This window comes from Scyliorhinus canicula, chromosome 25 (assembly GCF_902713615.1).
Source record: "Scyliorhinus canicula chromosome 25, sScyCan1.1, whole genome shotgun sequence".
NCBI lineage: Eukaryota > Metazoa > Chordata > Chondrichthyes > Carcharhiniformes > Scyliorhinidae > Scyliorhinus > Scyliorhinus canicula.
This window is the reverse complement of record NC_052170.1, coordinates 7,029,294-7,053,911: the sequence shown is the minus strand read 5'-3', so window position 1 is coordinate 7,053,911 and position 24,618 is coordinate 7,029,294. Positions and strand designations below refer to the sequence as shown.

The window sequence follows — 24,618 nt, the reverse complement described above, 5'->3', positions numbered from 1 at the left end:
CATTGCAGTGTTATTGTAAGCGACTTGTTAAAATAATAAAGATTATTATGATCTGCTCTTTGGCCCACCAAATCTTCCCAGGTTTTATCCCTTGCCCCACTATTTAGTGTAGAACCCTGACTACACTCCTAGTTCTGTGGTCTGCTGGAACTCAAGCCCCAGCAAGGTAGATTGTTTGAACGGTACAGCTCCACTTTTCCTAATTTTGGGACCTTGCTCTACAATCCACCTCTCTCACGCCAGTCCTGGAGCCACACATCCGTTTCTCTAATCTTATTTGTCACATGCCAATTTGCACATGATTCGGGTAATAATCCTTAATAATTACCTTTGAAGTTCTGCTTAATTTGGCACCTCGTTCTTCATACTGACTATGCAGAACTTTCTTCCTCATCCTGCCTATCTTGTTGGTATCTCCATGGACCACAACCACTGGATCTACCCTTTCCTGTAAGTTCCTTTCCACCCCTTTCAAATGTCCCGAATCCTGGCATCAAGCAGGTAACACAGGTTTCTGGACTCTTGCTCTTTGCCATAGAGAAAAGTATCACTCCCCCTTAATATACTGTCCCCTACTACCACTACATTCCTTTCTGTTTCCCACACTTGAATGACTTCCTGTACCATGGTAAGTCAGCTCATTCATCCTGCAGCCCCCACGTTCATCAAAAGAAGCTGAGAAAAGCCTAAACCTGTTAAGCAATGGGTTAAGAAACATTCCAATTAGATGTCTCATTGATCCAATAATTGACACTGAGATGTAAAAGGCTACAGATGGCTTTTGGCGCATGTGATGTGATGATAGAGTTTGGTGCTGAGTGTGTTCAAGGAAAAATAAAGGCCTTTGGGAAACGGAGCAGGCCTCTTGACTCTTTACTCAACAGCAGCTAGAGGCTAGCAGTGGTAGCAGAGGATGGTTGCTGTGCAAATGTAAAGGGTTGAAAGATACAACTTTCCCAGACAAAAAATAATTCTGCATCAACCAAGGAATGAGTGAGAGGAGAAAAAAAAATATGGCTGCACCTAGGATAAGGATGGCTGGATATGCCATTATTTTCTGAAATGGGATCGTACGACCAATGGAGAAGTGTAGTAGTTATGTGGACTAAGGTAACTTGCTTGGGAAAGAGGACACAGGAATGGCATTGGCTCTTTCTCTATCTTATGAGAGTAAAATCCAAAGCAAAGTGTTTTCTGAACTGCAATTGGAACAGTTAGACTCAGAAGAAGGTCTGGAGACTCTATTGCGTTCTATGGATAAGATTGATCGAAAGGATGGCTTATTAAGTGCGTATGAAGCCTGGTCAGAATTTGACAGAGTCCGGAAAACAGAGGATATCTCTATTGAGGAACAAGATAACAGGTGGGATAGGGGACCTAGTTTGTTAAGGTCTCAGAATATGGATAAGACTATGACTGCTACTAGGAGTAGAAGTCCACCTGCACGTGAGATTTTATGGCCTCCAATATATTAAAAAGTTATCAAAAATGCCAAACAACATAGTTGGAGTGAATTTGGGGTATACATGGAAGTACCGGATAGGGGACAAAGAGCTCTATCCCACAGTTGGATTTGTACAGAAAAGGTTCTTCCGGATGGAACTTATAAGGCAAAGGCCAGGCTTGTGGCAAGGGGATTTGAAGAAAACTTAGAAGATCAGGATTTAAGGGTAGATTCACCTATGGCAGGAAAGGTTGTTTTAAAGATCTTCTTGGCTCTTTTAGCCACAAAGGCATGGGAATGCAAATCTATAGATATAAAAGCTGCCTTTGTGCAGGGGCATCAGCTTCAGAGAGACACTTTTCTCCGTCCTCCTAAAGAGGCAGCTAACACAGAAGGGGTACTCTGGAGGTTGAACAAATGTGTATATGGATTAAATGATGCATCTAGAGGCTGGTATTTTTCGGTCAGGTCAGTTTTGTTAAAGTTAGGCTGTTGCCAGTTGAAAGCAGACCGAGCAATGTTTTACTGAGACCATAAGAGAAATCTTTCTGTCATCTTTATGATGCATGCCGATAATTTTTTGTGAAGTGGGACTAGTGATTTTGAAGCTGTTGTAATCACTGTGTTGAGGAAAGAATTCAGGGTTGCAAGTCAGGCTTCCAGTGCATTTAAATATATTGGACTGGAAATCGGACAGACTAAGTTAGGGGCAACTTTACGTCAGCAATCTTATTCGGAGAGCATCAGCCCAATAGCAATTAGTCATGGTCGGGTTTCACAAAAAGACTCAGTAGTTTCAAAGATGGAAAAAGAGCAACTGCGAAATTTAATTGGGAAACTGAATTGGTTCGGAAGACAGACTAGACAGACGTTAGTTTTGATGTCTTAGAGTTGAGTAGAAAAATGAATGATCCTAAAGTAGAAGAAATAATGAGAGCAAATAAAGCTTTAGTCAAACTAAAAATGCAGGAGTGTGTTTTGAGGTTCATGGTTTTAGGTGATCTTAGGCACTTGAAACTCATAGTTCATAGTGATGCATCCTGTGCAGAGTTACATAATGGGGTTTCAAACGCAAGAGGTTTTATAATTTTCCTTTATGGGAATAATGGTAAATGTTGCCCTCTTGTGTGGGAAACAAAGAAAATAAGGAGAGTGGTCAAAAGCACTTTGGCTGCTGAGACGTTAAGCCTTGTTGAGGCAGTGGATATGGCCCCTTATATATCTCAGATATTGACAGACATTTTGGGATTAAGGGATTTAGGTAACATATCCATTGAGTGTCACATTGACAATAAATTCCTGGGGGAAAATGGGAAATCTACAAAAAGTGTGAATGAAAAAAGATTAAGGATAGACATTTTTTTTTATAAATTTAGAATATCCAATTCATTTTTTCCAATTAAGGGGCAATTTAACATGGCCAATCCACCTAACCTGCACATCTTTGGGTTGTGGGGGTGAAACCCACGCAGACACGGGGAGAATGTGCAAACTCCTCACAGACAGTGACCCAGGGCCGGGATTCGAACCCGGGTCCTCAGCGCCGTAGGCAGCAATGCTAACCACTGTGCCACCGTGCCGCCCTTAAGGATAGACATAGCAAGTTTGAAACAGATGTTGGACAGAGGGGAGAAACAAAAATTATTGAGTCAACAGTAGCTATTAATTATCCGACTGTTTAACGAAAAGAGGGGCTTGTTCACAGAAACTTTAGGATATTGTTAGTCAACGGCGCCTGTTTCTGTGACTGTTTGCTTTTTTTTCCTTTAAAAAAAAAAGAGGGGGGGGGGAATTTGCGTGTGTTTCTGAGTTTCTTGAAATTTTGTTTTCACCAAATTATTTTTTTCTCCAAGGAAGGGGAGACTGTTAAGGAATGGATTAAGAAACATTCCAATTTGATGTCTCATTGATCCAATAATTGACATTGATATGTAAAAAGGCTCCAGGTGGCCTATGGAGCAGGTGATGTGATGATAGAGTTTGGTATTGAGTGTGTTCAAGGAAAAATAAGGGAAAAGGAGCAGGTCTCTTGACTCTTTACTCAGCAGAAGCTAGAGGCTAACAAAACCTGTAGAGGCTGGGTCCCTACCAGCCTCAGCTGCAGCCACATTTTGCTATCCCTGACTACCCTCCAAATCAGAAGACCCTGCCTAAGAGGTGCGACCGCCACATGGTACAAAGTGTTCAGGTAACTCTAGCCTTCTGTTGCAGTGCCCGCAGCTCAGCCTCCAACTCAATGACTGTGAGCCAAAACTCCTCAAGTCGTAGACCCTTACTGCAGATGTGCTTGCCCTGGATTACACTGGTATCCAGGAGTTCCTACTTGCTGCAGCCATGACAACTCACCTGTCCTCCCATACCAGTGTGTTTTATTTAAAAATTTACCTTCTGTTACATGTTTATTAATCTTCTCGCAAATTACTATTTTAAACCTTAGGAATAGAATAAAACTTGACCACAGATACTCATCAGCAGCTTGATTCTTCCCCTGTAGCACTGCAAGAACCAATTCCTTCAGGGTGGGAAAATTAGGAAAAGGAAAGCAGTACATTGCTCCGCCTTCACTGAACCCCCTCAGCTCACCAAACTCTCACACTCAGTTGAGTTCTCAAATTCAATATGACATTGAACACACATAAGGGGATGTCAGGACAAACACAAGGTAGATTTGGAGGAGCATGTTGAAGGAGGAGGCAGAGGTTAAGATGCTGAGCAGTTTAGAGAGGGAATTCTGGAGCTTAGCAACTGAAGGTGCGACCACCATTGGTGGCATGACGGAAGTAGGGGGTGTGTAAGAGACCAGAATAAGAGCCCACAATTGGAAGAACGCAGAGACCTCAGAGGGTCCAGGGGCTGTAATTAATACCTGCTGTTTAATTATGAGATATTTGGTCGGACACATGGGGCGGGATTCTCTGACCTCCCGCTGGTTCGGAGAATCGCCGGGGAGCACCGTGAATCCTGCACCCGCCGGCCGCCGAATTCTCCGGCACCGGAGATTTGGCGGGGGGCGGGAATCGCGCCACGCCGGTCAGCGGCCGCTCGCAGTGGCCCCCTCAGCGACTCTCCGGCCCGTGATGGGCCGAAGTCCCACTGGTTCTTTGCCAGTCCCGCCGGCGTAAATTAGACTAGGTCCCTTACTGGCGGGACCTGGCGGTGCGGGCGGGATCCGGGGCCCTGGGGTGGGGGGGGGAGGCGTGATCTGGCCCCGTGGGTGCCCCCACAGTGGCCTGGCCCGCGATCAGGGCCCACCGATCTGCGGGCGGGCCTGTGCCGTGGGGGCACTCTTTTCCTATGCGTCGGCCGTGTCAGCCTCCGCAATGGCCGACGCGTAGGTGAACCCCGCCTGTGCATGCGCGGGGATGATGTCAGCAGCCGCTGATGCTCCCGCGCATGCGTGGACCCTTCCGCCCTGGCTGGCGTGGCGCCAAAGGCCTTCCACGCCGGCCGGCGGGGTTCAAACCACTCCGGCACCGGCCTAGCCCTTGAAGGTGCGGAGGATTCCGGGTACAGGAGAATCCCGCCCATGGTTTGTATTCTGGCAATGTTCCAGACCCTGGTGCCAGTGAACATATTGTTGGTCAGGTAGTTCAGGGGCTGTAGTAATCCACAGGAGGCAGGAGTTCCGTCACCACACCAATATTTATTTACAATAACGATATTACAGGAGCAGCTACAAACAGTGCTGCTAGCAGTCCAGTCAACTAAAGACTGGCTCACAAAGCCTACACAGGTGATTATATGGGCCCCCTCAATGAGCTATCATTGAGGGAGCTCATACTCCAATTGGCCAACCAATAAAGCCAATTGGAGTTCATTACAGGGGAGTAAGCTTCCATAGCCGTAGTGAGTGATTGTAGCTTCCGTCCGTCCATCCATCATTGTTGCTTGTTACTCCCTCAATGAACTGTAAAAAAATTACTCAACCACCGTTTTTCTTTCAGAGAACCATGTTTTCTGAAACAACTAAAAGTTAAATTATGAAGAGCCAGCACTCATGAACATTAATTTTACTTGGCTGTACAATCTATTTCAGTAATTGCATTCTGTGTCTTCAAGAAACAAACATATTGATGATTTTGAAAATTAAGTTTTATTAAAACAAATGTATGCAATGTTTTGGAATTCCACTTGCTGCCATAATTTTCAATCATTTTTGTTTTAGCCAGGAAAGAATTCTTTTTACAACAAGTCTTTCTTTCAGAATCCACATGATGTTATTGTGAAGAGGGATGATGTATTTGCCAAAGATAATACCGGCATTACTGGAAGCACCTTTAAAGTACCCGAGATTGTAAAGTAAGTGCCAGAAAATGCAGTAAAATTAGAACTTGCTGCTAAAGCATTGTGGAGAAACATTTCTCTCATTGATTTGGCAGTTCATAATCCAGAGCCTTTTCACAACAGTGCATCATACAAAATACATTGAATGATGCAGTTGGTTGTCACATTGGGAATGAAAATTCTGCCGTAACTAATTTTAATAGCTATCTTGGTGAGAGCAAATAATAATCATACTGATCATCATACATTGCTCCTTCCAAGGGTGAGTATTAGTGGGAATTTTACAGTAATTAGGAGGGATTTTCTGACGCCTCGCGTGAGGTGTCATGTGGGCATCTGCTTGGGCTTCCTCCGGGTGCTCCAGTTTCCTCCCACAGTCCAAAGATGTGCAGGTTAGGTGGATTGCTCTTAGTATCCAAAAAAGGTGAGGTGGGGTTACTGGGTTACTGGGATAGGGTGGAGGCATGGCCTTAAGCAGGGTGCTCTTTCCAAGAGCTAGTGCAGACTCAATGGGCCGAATGACCTCCTTCTGCACTATAAATTCTATGATTCTTATGATTCTATGATATGACCGTCCAGGACAAAGCAGCCCGCTTGATTGCTCCCCCTTCCACAAACATTCAAACCCTACACCACCGACGCACAGTGGCAGCCGTGTGTACCATCTACAAGTTGCACTGCAGTAACCCACCAAGGTTCCTTAGATAACACCTTCCAAACCCATGACCACTACCATCTAGAAGGACAAGAGCAGCAGATACCTGGGAACCCCACCACCTGGAGTTTCCCCTCCAAGTCACTCACCACCCTAACTTGGAAATACGTCGCCGTTCCTTCACTGTCGTTGGGACAACATCCTGGAACTCTCTCCCTAACAGCACAGTGGGTGTACCTACACCTCAAGGACTGCAGCGGTTCAAGAAGGCAGCTCACCTACCACCTTCTGAAGGGCAACTCGGGATGGGTAATAAATGCTGGCCTAACCAGTGATGCCCACATCCCCGTAAATGAATTTTAAAAAAGGAGATACAAAAGTCTGAGAACACGCACGAACAGATTCAGAACAGCTTCTTCCCCACTGTTACCAGACTCCTAAATGACCCTCTTATGGACTTCTCTGATCTCTTCACACATCTTCTCTACGTAGTACTACACTCCTGTATGCTTCACTCGATATCTGTGTCTATGTATTTACATTGTGTATTTTATGTTTGCCCTATGTATTTTCTTTTCATGTAAGGAATGATCTGTCTGAACTGTATGCAAAACAATACTTTTACTGTAACTTCGGTACACGTGACAATTGAGTGAAGTTGTTCAAAGAGTAAACCAAATATTTTCGACTAAACTGTCAATTGATTGAATTGATTTGTACTGCAGCCTTCATAACATACACAATGAAGTGTGCCACAACTATATATAATTTTAAACACCAGACACACTTGTGAGAAAAAATATATTTCATCATATCAATCTTCAGGACAACTTAACCCAAATGTCAAAGCAAAAACTTTCTGGCCCCTCCCGCCACTGGAATCTTCTGGTCCCACCATTGATCTGTGGCAGATTCCGCAGCAGCAGGACTGACGAGCCGCACAAAACACCGGATGTTGTTGGGACTGGAAAATCCCGCCAATGGCGAGCTGCTGCCGCTGCCAGGGGAGAACGTGTTGACTTCTCACAGTCAGTGACCCAAGCTGGGAATCAAACCTGAGACCCTAGAGCTGTGAGCAACCATTAATTCAAAAACAACCTCCAAAGAATACAACACTAATTAATCCTTAAGCTGTCCTTTTAACATCCATAAGACCTAAACAAAACCTTTAAACAGAAATACATTAGGTTAAAGTCACTATTGGCAGAAGTTATGTGTTTTAAATCACCAAAGGATCGATTTACAGTTTTTAGATTACAGAGAGATTCTAATACCCCTTCTGGCTGTGACTGCAGTTCTCCAGCTCTGAAAACGAAACTAAAACACACCCTGCAGCAAACAGCCTAAAACAAAAGTAACAGGGGTGCGTGCGATTCTTTGCTTCCTGAAGTCAATGACCAGCTCCTTAGTATTGCTGACATTGAGGGAGAGATTGTTGTCGTTACACCATGCCACTAGGTTCTCAATCTCCCTCTTCTACTCTGACTCATCGTTGTTCGCGATCCGACCCACTCCGGTCCTGTCATCAGCAAACATGTACATGTAGTTGCAGCCATATTTTGCCACCCAGCCGTGCGTGTATAGGGAGTATAGTAGAGGGCAAAGTACGCAGCCTTGCTGCGGAGTATTGAGGATTATCGTGGAGGATGTGTTATTGTTTTACCCTTACTGATTGTGGTCTACTGATCAGAAAGGCGAAGATCCATTTGCAGAAAGGGATGCCAAGGCCTAGATTTTGGAATTTTGATATGAGCTTGGCTTTGATTGTGGTGTTGAAAACAAAGCTGTAGTCAATGAATAGGAGTCTGACATAGGAGTCATTGTTGTTGAGATGCTTCAGGGATGAGTATAGAGATAGCGTCTGCTGCGGGCAGGTTGTGGTAGTATGCGAATTACAGTGGATCAGGGCTTTCTGGGAATATGGAGTTGATGTGCTTCATGACCAACTTCTTGAAGCACTTTATTACGACCGGTGTCAAGGCCACTGGATAATAGTCATTGAGGCACATTGCATGATTCTTCTTTGGCACCAGTATGATGATGGTCTTCTTGAAGCAGGTGGGGACCTCACTGGTAGAGTTTGTTCAGAAAGTTCAGTCAGTTTTATAACAATCACACAACGATAACAACAAGCATCGTGGTCCTCTGTAGTTATTCGCATCCATATGGATGATATCAGCACATGTGTAGCAAAGCATTTGGGCATGATGTGTACAAAATACATAATTTACTGAAATATCATACAGTATTTTTCAGAGATAGTTTGCTGGAGCCATTATGTCCCACGTATCTATCCAAGAAGAAGGTAACAGTTCCAGATCAGGCAAATTCACATCTAGGTGTGACTGCAAGTTAATTATAACTCAGTGCATGATGGGCTGGAAGAGATTTAAAGTACTGACTCTGGATTTGCCGAAACGTGAATTTGAAGTGTATCATACTTAAAGGGACCAAGAGTAAAGGAAATAATTACTTCAGAATTGCGCAAACTGTCTTCAGATATCATTTAAATTGGATTTTTCTGTAACCAGAGTGGAGAACTTTAGTTCAGAGGTGGTTAATAATGAAAGTGTATGAGGGGATAAAAAAGTGAGTCTAAGAGGTGTGGTAGTCGCCACTAGCTGTATTATATGTATTACGGTAAGACACGTATACTAGAGGTACATGGGTAAATCCCTGCCTGCTGGCTCCGCCCAGTAGACGGAGTATAAATGTGTGTGCTCGCCGGTGCTGCAGCCATTCTGGTTCCAGCTACAGGAGGCACAACATCTTTGCTCAATAAAGCCTCGATTATTCCACTGCTCTCGTCTTTGTGGTAATTGATAGTGCATCAAGAGGCAGCAGTGAGAGGATTAAAATTGGGTCTGAGAGAGAGTAGTGCAAGAGCAGAGAGGATAATTGAGCAAGTCAGAGGTAGCAGCGAGTGGATAGAAGATTGAGTTTTAGAGGGAGCAGTGAGAATGGTGAAGGGATAAAAGAGCGGGTCTGAGCGAGAAAGAGCAGTGCAAGAGCAGAGAGAGGATAAAAGAGAAAGTCAGAGGGTGCAGCATCTGGATAGAAGAGTGGATCTGAGAGGAGAGTGTGAGAAAATAAATGAGCAAATCTGAGAGGCAGCAGTGCGAGAAGATAAAAAAGCGAGTTTTAGAGGGTGCAGTGCAAGTACAGTGAGAGGATAAGAAAACGAGTCAGTGAGAAGTGCAAGAGTAGCAAGAGGATAAAAGAGTGAATCTGAGAAGGAGCAATGTGAGAGTGGTGAAGGATAAAAAAGGGATTCTGAGAAGGACCAGTGGGAGAGCTGTCGGAGAATAAAGGAGTGAGTGAAGGAAGCAGTGCAAGAGTGGTGGGAGGATAAAAATGTGAATTTGAGTTGGAGCATAGGAGGATAAAAGGGATAAAAGGGTCAAGCAAGGGAGCATTGCTGGAGCAGCAAAGAACTGAAAGAGCAAGTCTAAGAAGGAGCAATGTGGGAACAGCGAGAGGGTAGAGGAGCAAATTTGAGACGCAGCGAGTCTACAAGATTGGTGAGAGGCTACAAAAGTGAGTCTGAAAGTGAGCAGTGTGAGAGTGGCAAGATTAACATACCTGAATCTGAGATGGAGCAATTCGAGAGAAGTGAGAGGATTTAAGAGTTAGCCTCAGAGGGAGCAGTATGAAATAGGGGCCAGAATCTTCTGGCCATTCATGCTGGTGGTATGTTCCAGTCCGGCCGATGGCGCACCTCTGCCATTGGTTTCCCGGCAGTGAGGCAAGCATTCAATGGGCAACCCCATTGATGACGATAGGATCAGAAAATCTTGCTGCCGGCCAATGGCAAGTCGATTCTGGCACGGCGAAATACACAGTGGGTTGCGTAGATAATCCCGCTCATTTTGTGGATTCACAGCTGACCAACTGCATTAAAATCACTGCAATTATCTCCAACTCTGGTGTGGTGCTGACTCATAACGTGATCTAATATCTGTGCATCAGTTGGAATTTTTCTCAGTAGTTAAGGTCGAAAAGAATTGCGAGACATCCCGAATACAAAATGTCCCTTGTTTCCATTTATCAATTATGTTTTTTTCAATAATTGAAAACACCTTGTTGATTTTGGATTTTTTTGTTCAGTGTGGACTTAAGCTTGAAACAAAAACTACGGACAGTTCATTTGGTCTTGGGATTCATGAGGAATATATTTTGATTAAACACATTTACAATTGTGATTATTGGAAGATTTGATATAAATGTAACATATCAAGAAAGAATTTAAAATAACATTATTTGACTGATATATTTTCCAGTATTGGGGTCTGGAAGATTGCTGCAAGTTACAAGGATGCCAGTCATATAAATTACACAACTGAATTCGAAGTCAAGGAATATGGTAAGGAAATCTAAATGATGTAATAGTCTATTATTTCTCGGTCCTAAATGATTTATTAAAATAGATATTGAAGGCAAAGCGTTTCTCAGCTTAGTTAGAAATTAACTGTGAGGCTACAGTTTGGAAAATGTGGCTCAACTACTTTCGTTCCTAAGGGTTGGACAGCTGGTTTGTGATGCAGAACGAGGTCAGCAGCACGGGTTTAATTTCCGTACTGGCTGAGGTTATTCATGATGACCCCGCCTCCGCAACCTCGCTCCTCGCCTGAGGTGTGGTGACCCTCAGATTAAATCATCATCAGTCATCTATCCCCCTCAAAGGGGAAAGCAGCCTGTGGTCTTCTGGGATGATGGCGATCTTACTATTTCCTTTGTGCAGAATATTTAAGAGTATGGTGTTAAGTTGATTTGTATTGATATTAAGATCAATATACCAGTTGAAAGTACTTGGATTATGTTATTAAGTTGTGAGTGGCTCTCTTCCACCTCATGGTTCTGCTCACATGTCGGGTGGAATTCAATGCCTTCTCCCATGGTGAGTTTGATGGTAGGGAGATGGGATGGCCTTTAATCGGGTTAAAGTGGATCCTGCTGCCTCATCATTTTTGTCCCAATTAAGCCTGTCCCAGCACGGCCCTTTGCTGCTCTATTCCTGCCCCGCCACCAATTGAGACCCTTCATTAATGCCCACTTCCTGCCACAGCTGGTATTGACCAAGTGATAGATGAGGGACTTGAATGCAATGAGCCCGATGAGCAAATCTGTGTGGGGATGCTCATGGGCTCTCGGGAGTCCTCACTCAAAGGCATGTTTAATGCTGCAGTGACCTTTGTGGCCACCGGGAGCAGGTGTGATGTGTCCGCAGTAACATGACATTGGTGTTGCTCTGTCTCCCTGCTGATCCGTAGCTGGCTGCGGCCTATCTGTCCATCAGCTCATGGAAGGACCAATGACTCCACAGTGCCCATCGCTGGCCTCCCCTTCTGACTCCTCCTCAGCCTATTTGGTGGCCGGGTCCTCAAGGTGTGTGGCGGCTCCCTGCACAGGTGGTGCAGCCTCGAGCCTGCATTGGTCTCGCTGCCACCTTCGGTGTCTGCCCACCTCAGCTGCAATAAGCACAGCAGGGGCAGCCTCCGCAGGAGGCACACCATCAAACATCTTTCTGTCTGGAAGAAATTGGAGGAGAGAGACTGACAATCAGTTAGAGCTTCCATCCCAGGACCCTAAAATACCGCAGGCTTCCCCAACCTTAGCATGACTGTCCCGCCTTCTCTCAGAGTGCCGTCTAGCGAGCCTGTTGTGGCAAATCTCACTCTGCACACTCACTCCTGGCCAGATCAGGTACCTCTAGACCCCAGACTTCTGCCATCAACATTAGAATAGATTCTCTATTGTGGTAGTCACCACTAACTGTATATTAGATGTAGTACGGTAAGGCTCCTGTATTAGAGGTACAGGTGTAAATCCCTGCCTGCTGGCTCCGCCCAGTAGGCGGTGTATAAATGTGTGTGCTCGCCGGTGCTGCAGCCATTCTGGTAGCAGCTACAGGAGGCACAACATCTTTGCTCAATAAAGCCTCGATTATTCTCTACTCCCGTCTTTATAGTAATTGATAGTGCATCATCTATACTGCAGAGGGATGCTATTCAGTCCATCAAGTCTGCACGGCCCTCTGAGAGAGCACCCTACGAGGCCCAATTCCCCACTCTATCCCCGTAAACCCCACCTACCATTTGGGCATGTTTAGCATGGCCAATCCACCTTCTCGCACAACCATACTGATGCCTCTGTCACTTCCTTCCACAGTGGGGGCTAACCCCATGGACCATTTGCCCATCTCTCGAGGCATATCACCACCCCAACACCCCCCCCCCCCCACCCCATCAGAATTACTACAAGGCATACACTTTTATCAATCTTTGTTGACTTGTGCACAAGGAGAGCAACCCAGTGGAGCTCACTGCATTGCTCTGAGTCCAGCGAAGCAGAAACAGTTACAGCTTTTTCAATCAATAGATTTACAGGTTGCACTCTAATCCTTCATTTGCATGTCAGAAACATTAACCATATCACAGTTAAACTTTCATATTAAACCAATGAAAGGACAGTAATTCTATCCAATAGAAAATAGGTCAAATGGACCAATAGAAAAGCGAGCACTTTCAATCCTTCTTTTGCATAATTATCTCCCCTCCTGCCCTTGGAGGTTACGGTGGTTTACAGAAAAGCAGATTCTTGTTACGGCTACCTCCATCATTCCGTCTCCACAGACTCATGTCATTCACAAAGTACCAGGATATTATGGATTCCACGGGCGGAATTCTCCGACCCCCCGCAGGGTCGGAGAATCGCCCGGAGCTGGAGTAAATCCCACCCCCGCCGTGGCCAGAATTCTCCATCATCCGGGAATTGGCGGGGGCGGGAATCACGCTGCGCCGATCGGCGTGCCCCCCGCGGCAATTCTCTGGCCCACGATGGGCCGAATTCCCGCCGCTGAGAGGCCAATCTCGCCGACGGGATTGGCGGCGCGAGCGGGCCCCCGGGGTCTGGGGGGGGCGCGGGGCGATCGGACCCCGGGGGGTGCCCCCACGGTGGCCTGGCCCGCGATCGGTGCCCGCCGATCGGCGGGCGGACCAGTGCCGTGGGGGCACTCTTTTTCTTCCGCCGCTGCCACGGCCTCCACCATGGCGGAGGCTGAAGAGAACCCCCCTACCGCGCATGTGCCGGTGGTGACGTCAGTGGCCGCTGACGCACCGGCACATGCGCAAACCGGCGAAGGCCTTTCAGCCAGCCCCGACGCAGGGGGGCGGGCGTCGAAGGCCGTTGGCGCTGGTTTTAGTGCCAGTCGGCATGGCGCCAACCACTCCGGCGCAGGCCTAGCCCCTAAAGGTGCGGAGAATTCCACACCTTTGGGGAGGCCCGACGCCAGAGTGGTTGGTGCCACTCCGCTACGCCGGGACCCCCACCCCGCCGGGTAGGGGAGAATCCCGGCCCACATTAACTTATGTCCTTCACTACGGAATAGGATATTATAAATTCAACACACCCCCACTCCCCGTGGTACTCACCTGCCCTCCAGCTGTGAACACGTCCCAGGAGCTGTGTCCCGTCCCTTGGGTATCCGAATGTTGTGTGTGTAGTGTTGCCTCCCGTAGTTTTCAAGCACGGTGTCCAGCCATCTTGGTGTGATTGGGATACTGAGTAATGACACATGACTCGCCCACCCTCGAGAATCCACTTGGCATGTGTGAAGTGCTCACTTGAACACGATTGTCAATTCCCTATTAGCAAGCCTTCAGTCGCACGGCCAGAGGCCTCAGCAGTCAGTGGGGATTATGGGTGGACGTTGGGGCAGATGGGCAGGGACAGGGTTACTCCGTAATGGGTACACGCGATCCAGGGGTTGGCATGATGATGCCGTAAGCGGGTATCCCTCGGTTGCTGCCCCCAGCGCACCCCCCTACCCCACCCCTCCATGGTGGCCCACCTCTGCGGAGGGACCCCCAACCCCCACTGAGCACTGGGGTGGCAGGCCCAGCACCCCCGGGCCCTTTGTCTGTGAGCAAAGATGGGGATCTCATTTTTGGCCTCTTCCGCTATTCACCGGCCTCGTTACATTTGAGCGAGAGCGAAAAAATGCCAGAGAATTGCACCCAATATTCGCCTGCTGGACTATAATATCTGCATCATCAATTCCCTTTGTAAACACAGAGACAAATTATTCATTTAAAACCCTTCCCACAGCTTCTGTATCTACACACAAGTTCCCTTCTTCAACTCTGATAAGTCCCACTTTTTCCTTAACTACCTGTTTACCATTAATATTTTGGTATAACATCTTTGGGGTTTCTTTAACTTTACTTGCTAATCTTTTTTCATACCTTCTCTTTGATTTCTATATTTCCTTTTTGACTTTGTCCCTAAACTTCCTATATTATCCTGGGCTATCTAAAGTGCTTAGTTCTTTGTGCCGATATAGGCTTTCTTTTTCTCTTTGATCTTCCCCTGTATTACTCTAAGCAACCAGGGGGTCTAGATTTGGCAGTAGCACTCTTATTTATGGAGGAGACGTGCCTACTTTGTACATTTTGGATCTCTCCTTTTAGTGCTCCCCACTGGTTTCCCACTGTTTTATCCTTTAGAAATGCTAACCAGTCCACCTCAGCCAAGTTCCTTCTCACTTCTGCACAATCTCCCTTCCCGGCTCAAAATTTGTACTCCTGCTTTATCCGTGTCCTTTTCCCATGGTAATACTAAATCGAACTAAATTGTGATTAGTATCCACGATATGGTCGCCATCTGTCACTTCACCCATTTGCCCTTCTTCGTTCCCACAGACTAGGTCGAGAATTGTATCTCCTCTTGTTGGGTTTGTGACTAATTGGTTGAAAACATTTTCCTGGACACATCATGAATTTTTCCCCCTCAGTTCCCCTTATATTGTTTGAATCCAAGTTTATATTGGGATAATTAAAGCGTCCTGTTCTTATTGCCCTCATGTTCTTACAGGCAGAGATTTGCCTACATATTTGATCTTCTATCGCCCTTTCACTATTTTGGGGTCTGCAGTATACTCGCAGTAGTGTGACTGCCACTTTTCTATTTCTACGTTCAACCCGTAAAGCCTTGTTTGTTGACCCATCTAGTATAGCATCCCTCCTCACAATTGGAATTGATTCTTTACCCATTAGTGCTACTCCCCCTCCATTTTTATCTCCCACACATCCTTCCTCAGAACTCTGTAGGGAGGGATATTGAGATGCCAATTCTGCCCCTCCTTTAGCCAGGTTTCTGTCATAGCAACAACATCCTGTTGCCATGTGTACCTGTGCACTTAACTTGTCTATCTTGTTTGTGGCACTCCTTGCATTGAAGTATAACGCCACCATTTTCCCTTGCTGGGGGAGGGGGGTGCGCTGGGGGGGCAGCAACCGAGGGATAACCGCTTACGGCATCATCATGCCAACCCCTGGATCGCGTGTACCCATTACGGAGTAACCCTGTCCCTGCCCATCTGCCCTGACTTTTTGAACCTTACTTCCTCTTCAATTCCAAGTCGATCCTCACCTCTTCTGCACCATTAGCTAATGTGCTACCTCCATTTTCCTGATCTGATTTTGACCTATCCGATCGCACTCTTGGGACCCATCATGCTGCCACACTAGTTTAAATACTCCTGAATTGAACTAACGAAAGCCCCTGCAAGGGCATGGATTCCAGCTCTGCCCAGGTGCAACCCGTCCGGTTTGTACAAGTCCCTCCTGCCCCAGAACCGGTCCCAGTGCTTCAGGAATCTGAAACCCTCCCGGCTACACCATCTCGCCAGCCACACATTCATCTGATCTATTCTTGAGTCCTATTCTTGCTCTCTCTAGCACGTGGAACTGGAAGCCATCGTGAAATTACTACATTTGAGGTCCTGCATTTTAGTTTATCTCCTAACTTCCTGTACTTAGCTTGCAGGTCCTCATCACTTAGTTTACCTATGTCATTGGTACCAATGTGGACTATGACCACGGACTGTTCACCTTTCCTCCCAGAATGCCCTGCAGCCCCTGTATGATACCCTGGACCCCAGCACCAGCGAGGCAACGTACCATCTTTGATTTGTGTTTGCGGCCACAGAAGTGTCTGTCTGTGCCCCTAACTATTGAATCCCCTGTTAATATTGCCCTGCCGCTCATTTTTCTACCGGGAACTTGGCTACTGCTGCTTTCCCCTGACAGATCATCCCCCCAACAGTATTCAAAGTGGTATGTCCGTCTGAGAGGGGATGACCACAGGGGGCTGTTGTACTACCTACCTGTGACTTTTATTGTTCCTGATGGTCACCCATTCCCTTTCTGCTTGTGTGATCCTCATGCTATCCACAACTTCCTCAGCATCGCGGATGCTCCACAGTGAATCCTGTCGCAGCTCCAGCTCCGAAATCCCGTGAGCTAGAAGCTTCATTTGGTCACACTTTCTGCACACATGGTCACTAGGGACAACCAGAAGCATCCCTCATTTCCCACATTGTGCAGGAGGGGCATATCATTTTCTTCATTATGGATAATGGTGGTGGAATACTTTAAAGGACTTTTGCTTGATTTGGATGCAGGAACTGACCTATTTAACCCTTCAAACCTGTTCTGTCATCCAATTTAATTGTGGCTGATCTATAATTTGTTTATACTACCTAATTGTGCGGTCTCCTGGATGAATTTTGTGATAATGTAATTAATTTTAATGGTGATCTGCAAGCTAACTAGTGCAATGTCAAACATATTTGGTCACTATTTCCAGACCGCATCAACTCTATCTGACAAACTAGGCAACTATTCAGGGAGGCTTGAGGTGAAGTTCTGTTGATTTCTATCATATTCTCTTAGATGTTACACAAGGCCTGCATACTTAGACTTTTGAACTGGCAGAAAAAGTTCAGAAGAACTTTCTTCTTTGTCTGGCCAACATTTCTTTCTCAAGGGACATCAAAAACATTATCTGGCCATTCAGTTCATTGCTGTGGCACCTTGGTGTTTGTAAATTGACTGCTATGTTCAAACATGTAATAGCATGAGAGAGAGCCACTTGTAAGACCACAAGACAGAGGAACAGAAGGAGGCCCTTTAGCCCATCGAATCTGCTCTGCTGTTCAATGAGATCATGACTGAACTGATGTGATGTGGTTTTAAATGTTGTTTTAACTAAGTTTGTTTTTGTTAGTGCTGCCGAGTTTTGAAGTTACCCTGGAGCCGGAAAAGGCATTTTTCTACATTGATGATGTCAAATTGGATGTTTCGATCACTGCAAGGTCGGTGTATTCTTCTATCAGAGAAATCTGGAGAGTTTGTTTCGATGACATTTTAACTGTTTAATCTTATTTTTAGATTCACATATGGAAAACCTGTTCACGGTCGTGCATTTGTTCTGTTTGGAATAATGAAGGATGATGCAAAGATAAGCATTCCATCATCACTTCAATCAGTAGCTGTAAGTAAAGAGAAAAATATTGCTGAATTTTGGATTACTAACATGTTCATATAGTTTGCTGAGTGGAGTATCTTGGTAGTATTGAAAAATTAGCTAAGTGTGAAAGTAATTGCTTTCTTTGTGGGGAAACAGTTCAGTGGTGAATGGTAGTTCTTTTTAATTGTAAGTAGCTCTTTATTTTGTGTGACAAAGGTATTTAATTTTTTGAACGAAGAATAGTATATAATCGGGGATTAGAACGTCAATCACAGTGTGCGTTAAATATTCAGTGTCCAGTGCCGATTGGACTTCTCCATACAGATGAAGAGTGCACAGCAGAACAATGGAAAACATTGAATAATTTATTCCAATTAGGGTCTTGCACTTGTTGGAGGACTGTTTTGTGCTCTAAACTATTTAATTTCAGATTACAGATGGGGAAGGAGTTGCATCCCTGACAAGTCAAGCTATGAAAAACAGCTTTCCAAATATTCAGGAACTTGTGGGGTGTTCCATCTATATTACTGCTAGCGTTATAACACATACAGGTGTGTAAATATCGTGCATCTTATTCCGGTTAAATAACAATACATTGAAGGGTTGTCAAAATGATTGACTTATCCCATTGGTTTTTAATGTTTACATGTATATTCAATCTGCTTGTCTGTTATAATGAGAACATAACGAATAGGAATTGGAGTAGGCCATTCGGCGCTTGGAGTCAGCTCCTCCATTCAATAGCACCATGACTGACATCGACTCCATCCTGTCCCATTCCTATATTCCTCCATTATCCCAGTAACAAAATATCTATTGATGTATTTTTGAATATACCGAATGGCTAAAAGTGCACATTGCAGTTGCGAAATCTAAACATCCACAACTTTTTGAATGAAGAAATGTATCCTCTTCTCAGGCAAGTGACCCCTCTTCTTGATTCTCCAGCCAGGGAAAAATGTCTTCCTTGTATACGCTACTGAGACCCTAAAGAATTTTATATGTTTCAATGAGAGATCACCTTTCATTTCTTTAAGCAGGAGGGAAAGGAAACGCGATATACTCAATTTCTGCTCATAGGACAATCCTCTTTTGTAAAGGGTAGCTTTTCCACTTTTTGACACCATTTAATTCAGTACAATCTTGTAATTGGTGAAATAAATGCAAAAGATTGGGGAAATTTAAACTCTGGTGAGTTGTACTCATAAGCACTCACAGGTGTGTTTTCTACAAACCTTTGTTGAAAATTAAGTTCACGTGAATCAGGCTGTGGCAAAACGCATCACTTCCTGAGGTCCAAATTGTGAGATTCTACTGATCATATTGCATTTCAGAGTGTGCTCGTTTCTGAGGCATTTAAGCACTAGTAGGCATGTTTGAAAAGGTTTTATTCATTCATTTTTGTGATGTCAGCAATGCTGGTGGGACCAGTATTTATTGTCTATCCCGAATTGCCCTCGAGCAGGTGGTGGTGAGCTGCCTTGAACTACTTCAGTCCATGTGATAAGAACATAAGAACATAAGAACTAGGAGCAGGAGTAGGCCATCTGGCCCCTCGAGCCTGCTCCGCCATTCAATTAGATCATGGCTGATCTTTTGTGGACTCAGCTCCACTTTCCGGCCCGAACACCATAACCCTTAATCCCTTTATTCTTCAAAAAACTATCTATCTTTACCTTAAAAACATGTAATGAAGGAGCCTCAACTGCTTCACTGGGCAAGGAATTCCATAGATTCACAACCCTTTGGGTGAAGAAGTTCCTCCTAAACTCAGTTCTAAATCTACTTCCCCTTATTTTGAGGCTATGCCCCCTAGTTCTGCTGTCACCCGCCAGTGGAAACAACCTGCCCGCATCTATCCTATCTATTCCCTTCATAATTTTAAATGTTTCTATAAGATCCCCCCTTATCCTTCTAAATTCCAACGAGTACAGTCCCAGTCTACTCAACCTCTCCTCATAATCCAACCCCTTCAGCTCTGGGATTAACCTAGTGAATCTCCTCTGCACACCCTCCAGCGCCAGTACGTCCTTTCTCAAGTAAGGAGACCAAAACTGAACACAATACTCCAGGTGTGGCCGCACTAACACCTTATACAATTGCAACATAACCTCCCTAGTCTTAAACTCCATCCCTCTAGCAATGAAGGACAAAATTCCATTTGCCTTCTTAATCACCTGTTGTACTTGTAAACCAACTTTCTGTGACTCATGCACTAGCACACCCAAGTCTCTCTGAACAGCGGCATGCTTTAATATTTTATCGTTTAAATAATAATCCCGTTTGCTGTTATTCCTACCAAAATGGATAACCTCACATTTGTCAACATTGTATTCCATCTGCCAGACCCGAGCCCATTCACTTAACCTATCCAAATCCCTCTGCAGACTTCCAGTATCCTCTGCACTTTTCGCTTTACCACTCATCTTAGTGTCATCTTTATGTTTATGGTGTGATGTTTATGTACTCACAATATTTGACTGTTCTGCAGTACTTTTGCTACAACTCAGTTGCTTGTTAGTTTCGAAGGCATTTAAGAAGTCAACCACATTGCTGAGGATCTCGTGTCATCTGTCAGCCAGACCGGTTAAGGATGGCAGATTTCTTGCTCTGAACAAGATTAGTGGATCAGATTGTTTTTAATAACAATCTGTGTTTTTTATAACAATCTGATGGTTTCATAATCATTATGAATGAGACTAACATTTTATTCCAGATTTATTAATTAATTGATTTTCAATCTTCCCAGTTGTCATGGTGAAATTGAACTATTGTGTCCCGAGAACGTTTACTCATGGATTACTTGTCAATTACCACTGTGCTACTGACCCCAGTAAAAATTTAAACATTTTATTAAAATGAAAAAATGTTGAACTTATTAAGAAACCGATCTGTGTACACTAACAAATCTTTTAAATAGTTCAATATAAGGGACGGCACAGTGGCCCAATAGTTAGCACTGCTGCCTCACGGTGCTGAGGTCCCAGGTTCGATCCTGGCCCCGGGTCACTGTCCGTGTGGAGTTTGCACGTTCTCCCCTTGTCTGCGTGGGTTTCGCCCCCATAACCCAAAGATGTGCAGGGTTGGTGGATTGGCCACTCTAAATTGCCCCTTAATCGAAAAAATAAATAAATAATTGATAGAGAAATAAAAGAAAATAAATAGTTCAACATAGATTCTTTCAGTAATTTCTGAGAAACAACAATGGCTGCTCTTAAATTGTGTCATGTTTTATTAAGCCTGCAGCAGAAATATTTCACTTCTGAAATTGGGTAAAATGCAGAATATAATTATTTCTATTTTATTGCTTTATGATGCAGGTAGTGACATGGTAGAAGCAGAAAAATCAGGAATAAAAATTGTTACCTCGCCGTACACCATATTATTCACGAAGACTTCCAAGTATTACAAACCTGGAATGCCATTTAGTCTAACGGTACAGATATCTCTTTACTTTGTCTTTTCTGTAACTATATATCTTTGCTCTGTGAGGAATTGGATAAAGATTGTTTTCTCTGTTCCTTCTTATCTGAGGTTTACGTAACAAATCCTGATGGTTCACCAGCCAATGGTATTCCTCTCATAGCCATTGACGAAGGTAGCAGTTCGAGAACTGGAGCTGACGGTACTGCCAGGCTGATAATCAATACAGGTGGAGAACAACAAAATCTACCAGTTAAAGTGAGCGCATTTAATATAGATTCATAGAGTAATACAAAACAGAAGTGCCCTTCCGGCCCATCGTGGCTTTACCAGCTCTTTGAAAGAACCATCCAATTGTCCAACACATCCTGCTTTTCCCCCTATCCCTACACATTATTTATCTTCACATTTATATCTGAAACCCCTTTTGAATGTCATGATTGTGAACGATCTACCGGCCACACACTCACCATTCGGGCAGGCACGATGCAGCCGGTAGATGTTGGGAGGGGCTTCTTCCATTATCCATCCGGCTCGCCAAGCTTCGCGAGATTTAAAAATGCTTTTTAATTAATGTACAAAATTACAAACCCCTTACTTTCTCCCTCCTTGTTTATACCCTCCTCCCACCCCTCTTTACCCTCCCCAACAGCAAACAGTGACCATCTCTCTGAAGTACTATACAAACAGCCACCATCTCTGGTGGAACGCTTCAATTGGTCCCCTCATGGTGTATTTGACCTTCTCGAGGTGCAAAAACTCCGTTAAATCCCCTAGCCATGCTGAAGCACTCGGTGATGTGCTGGCCTCCAGCCCAACAGGATCCGCCTCCGTGCCACCAACAAGGTTCGTGCAAGGACATCAGCCCCTACACCCGCCCACAGCTCTGGCACATCCGAAACACCAAAGACAGCCACCAAAGGACTGGGCTACAGCTCAATATTTAGGATCGCCGACATGGTACCAGAAAAGGACCTCCAGGCATCCTCCAACTTGGAATATATGTGTGTGGTGTGCAGGCCCCCTCAAACAGCGCTCATACCTATCCTTCAACCTCGCACCCGTCGAGGGCCAGTGATTCTCAGCCGGCAGCTAGCCGAGTTCCCGCCGGCGTGGTTCACTCATGGTTCTGCTGCCGCCCTGGCAGGGGGCAGGGGGGGATCTGTCACCGAGGGGAGGGGGGCTCCAGGATGGCATGGCTCGCGATCGGGGGCCACCGATCAGCGGGCGTGCGCGATCTAGTGGGGACCTATGTTGTTGGGGCCGGCACGTTGCGCGGTGCGGCCCCGCAGCCGGAGGTGGAGGGCCCCATATCGGCAGACGGAGCTGCGTGGACTACTCCGGGGCCCTGCAAGCCCCCTTCAAGACGGAGAATCACTCTGGACTTTCTCCACAAATTTCTTCCATGGAGGCCTTCTTTCCTCCACGCCAGGCCCCTGTAGGGCTCCGCCATATTGCCCGGGTGTCGGCGCGGAGAAGAGAACCCCCGCTCATGTGTGGAAATACGCTGGCCGGTCCGCACATGCGCGAGATCACGCCGGCCATTCTGCGCATGCGTGAGATCACGCCGGCCATTCTGCGCATGCGCGAGATCACGCCGGCCATTCTGCGCATGCGTGAGATCACGCCGGCCATTCTGCGCATGCGCGAGATCACGCCGGCCATTCTGCGCATGCGTGAGATCTTGCCGGCCATTCTGCGCATGCGTGAGATCACGTCGGCCATTCCGCGCATGCGTGAGATCACGCTGGCCATTCTGCGCATGCGAGAACTTGCGCCTTCCCTTCGGCGCCGGCTGGAGCGGCGCCAACCACTCCGGCCTCAAACTAGCCCCCGAAAAGTTGGAGAATTCCTCACTTTCGGGGGCTGTTGACACCGGTTTTCCCGCCGGAGTCCCCAGAAGGGAGAGTCTCGCCCCCTCAGTCCCGGTTTGGCTGCCCTCCTTCTCATAGTTCTCTCCTTTTTTGCTGTGTCCCAAGTCAAATTCCCTGCCACTTTCTATACTCTCTGTTCTATTCGGTGTTCTAGAACTTTACTGACCTCTCCTGAGTCCTCGGCCCCTTTAACTCGTTTAAAGTCAATAACCTGCACCTTCTCCTTCAACTTTGATTTTCTAATTTTCCATGGAACTGAACACTTCCCCCCCCCCCCCCCACTCTTTTGTTTAAAAATCCCTATCTACTGGCCAATAGGTGAGATGAGGCTTTGGGGAGTCCGGGTGTCAAGCGTGTGTGTTGAGAGATTGGGACGCTTTATAAAAAGGGATCCTGATCTCCTCGCGCACTGACGTGTTCTGGGGGAGGGGCGTTCCCTGCTTCGGTCCCAGATTGCTACAAAGTCATTCAACAACGTGGTCTTCCTTGGCATCTGTTCAAATTGGCTAGATCGAGTCCATTGAATCTGTATCCAGCAGTCTTACAGGAAATGCATCCTACGGGCGGGATTTTCAAGCCCTTCCTGCTGACAGGACCTTTCGGTCCCTCCATGGGCCATTCTCTGAGGTAGGTTCCCCAGCGGCAGGGCGGGCAAGCTATACAAAACACTTCGGCAGGTTTGGAAGATCCGTGTGTGGGCCAGAAAATCCCAGGTCATATTAGAAACACTCAAAACACTTGTGTTACTTTACAAATATAATGCAAGGTTCGCATTTACTCAATGGTGTCAGTTTAAGTTTCTTGTTTTGTTTTATTTTTTTCACTCGTAGGTTGAAACAAATGTTGCCGGCATTTCCAAATCTCAGCAGGCCTCTGCAAGTATGGTGGCTCAACCGTATAAAACACAGGATGGTTCAAACAACTACTTGCACATTGGCATTCAACAAACAGAACTAAGTCCAGGAAATAATTTGATCGTTAATCTCAATCTGCGAAATGACAATGCAGAAATCCAGAACCAGATACAGTATTTTACCTGCCTGGTATGTTCTCTGTCAGCCAATTATGTCTTACTGTTTTGACATTTATAAAGAGCCAGTTCAAGAGTCCTCTGTAAAAAAAAATTGAGGTGCTTATGAACTACTGCGGCCATTCTGTCCACTTACTTATGTCCACTTCTCACTCGCGCATTCTACAAACTTTACTGAATTCCTTCAGCTAACTTGAATTTTCCTTCCCAGAATCTGAAAGCTTGTGTATCCTTAAGCACCAGTATCCTGAAGCACCTATACGTCTTTCTAATATAGTTCTTCTCAAAGATAAGCAATGTTCCCCATATTCAAACCCATCCGTCATTATCGGCGACACGGTAGCACAGTGGTAAGCACTGTTGCTTCACAGCGCCTGGGTTCGATTCCCGCTTGGGTCACTGTCTGTGCGGAGTCTGCACGTTCTCCCCGGGTCTGCGTGGGTTTCCTCCGGGTGCTCCGGTTTCCTCCCACAAGTCTCGAAAGACGTGCTTGTGAGGTGAATTGGACATTCTGAATTGTCCCTTAGTGTACCTGAACAGGCGCCGGAATGTGGCGACTGGGGGATTTTCACAGTAACTTCATTGCAGCGTTAATGTA

At 45.7% G+C, this 24,618-nt stretch overlaps 1 protein-coding gene across 1 annotated transcript in view; it reads left to right on the top strand.

Moving 5' to 3' along the window:
* The window catches only part of LOC119957048 (complement C3-like), a 166,552-nt gene that overhangs the window by 21,881 nt on the left and 120,053 nt on the right, over positions 1 to 24,618 (top strand). Inside the window, exons 5-12 of the mRNA XM_038784654.1 lie at positions 5,649 to 5,743; positions 10,664 to 10,746; positions 17,451 to 17,538; positions 17,615 to 17,717; positions 18,124 to 18,244; positions 21,014 to 21,129; positions 21,228 to 21,374; positions 23,821 to 24,033. Coding sequence (XP_038640582.1) covers positions 5,649 to 5,743; positions 10,664 to 10,746; positions 17,451 to 17,538; positions 17,615 to 17,717; positions 18,124 to 18,244; positions 21,014 to 21,129; positions 21,228 to 21,374; positions 23,821 to 24,033 — 966 coding nt within the window. The remainder of the gene's footprint in view (positions 1 to 5,648; positions 5,744 to 10,663; positions 10,747 to 17,450; positions 17,539 to 17,614; positions 17,718 to 18,123; positions 18,245 to 21,013; positions 21,130 to 21,227; positions 21,375 to 23,820; positions 24,034 to 24,618) is intronic.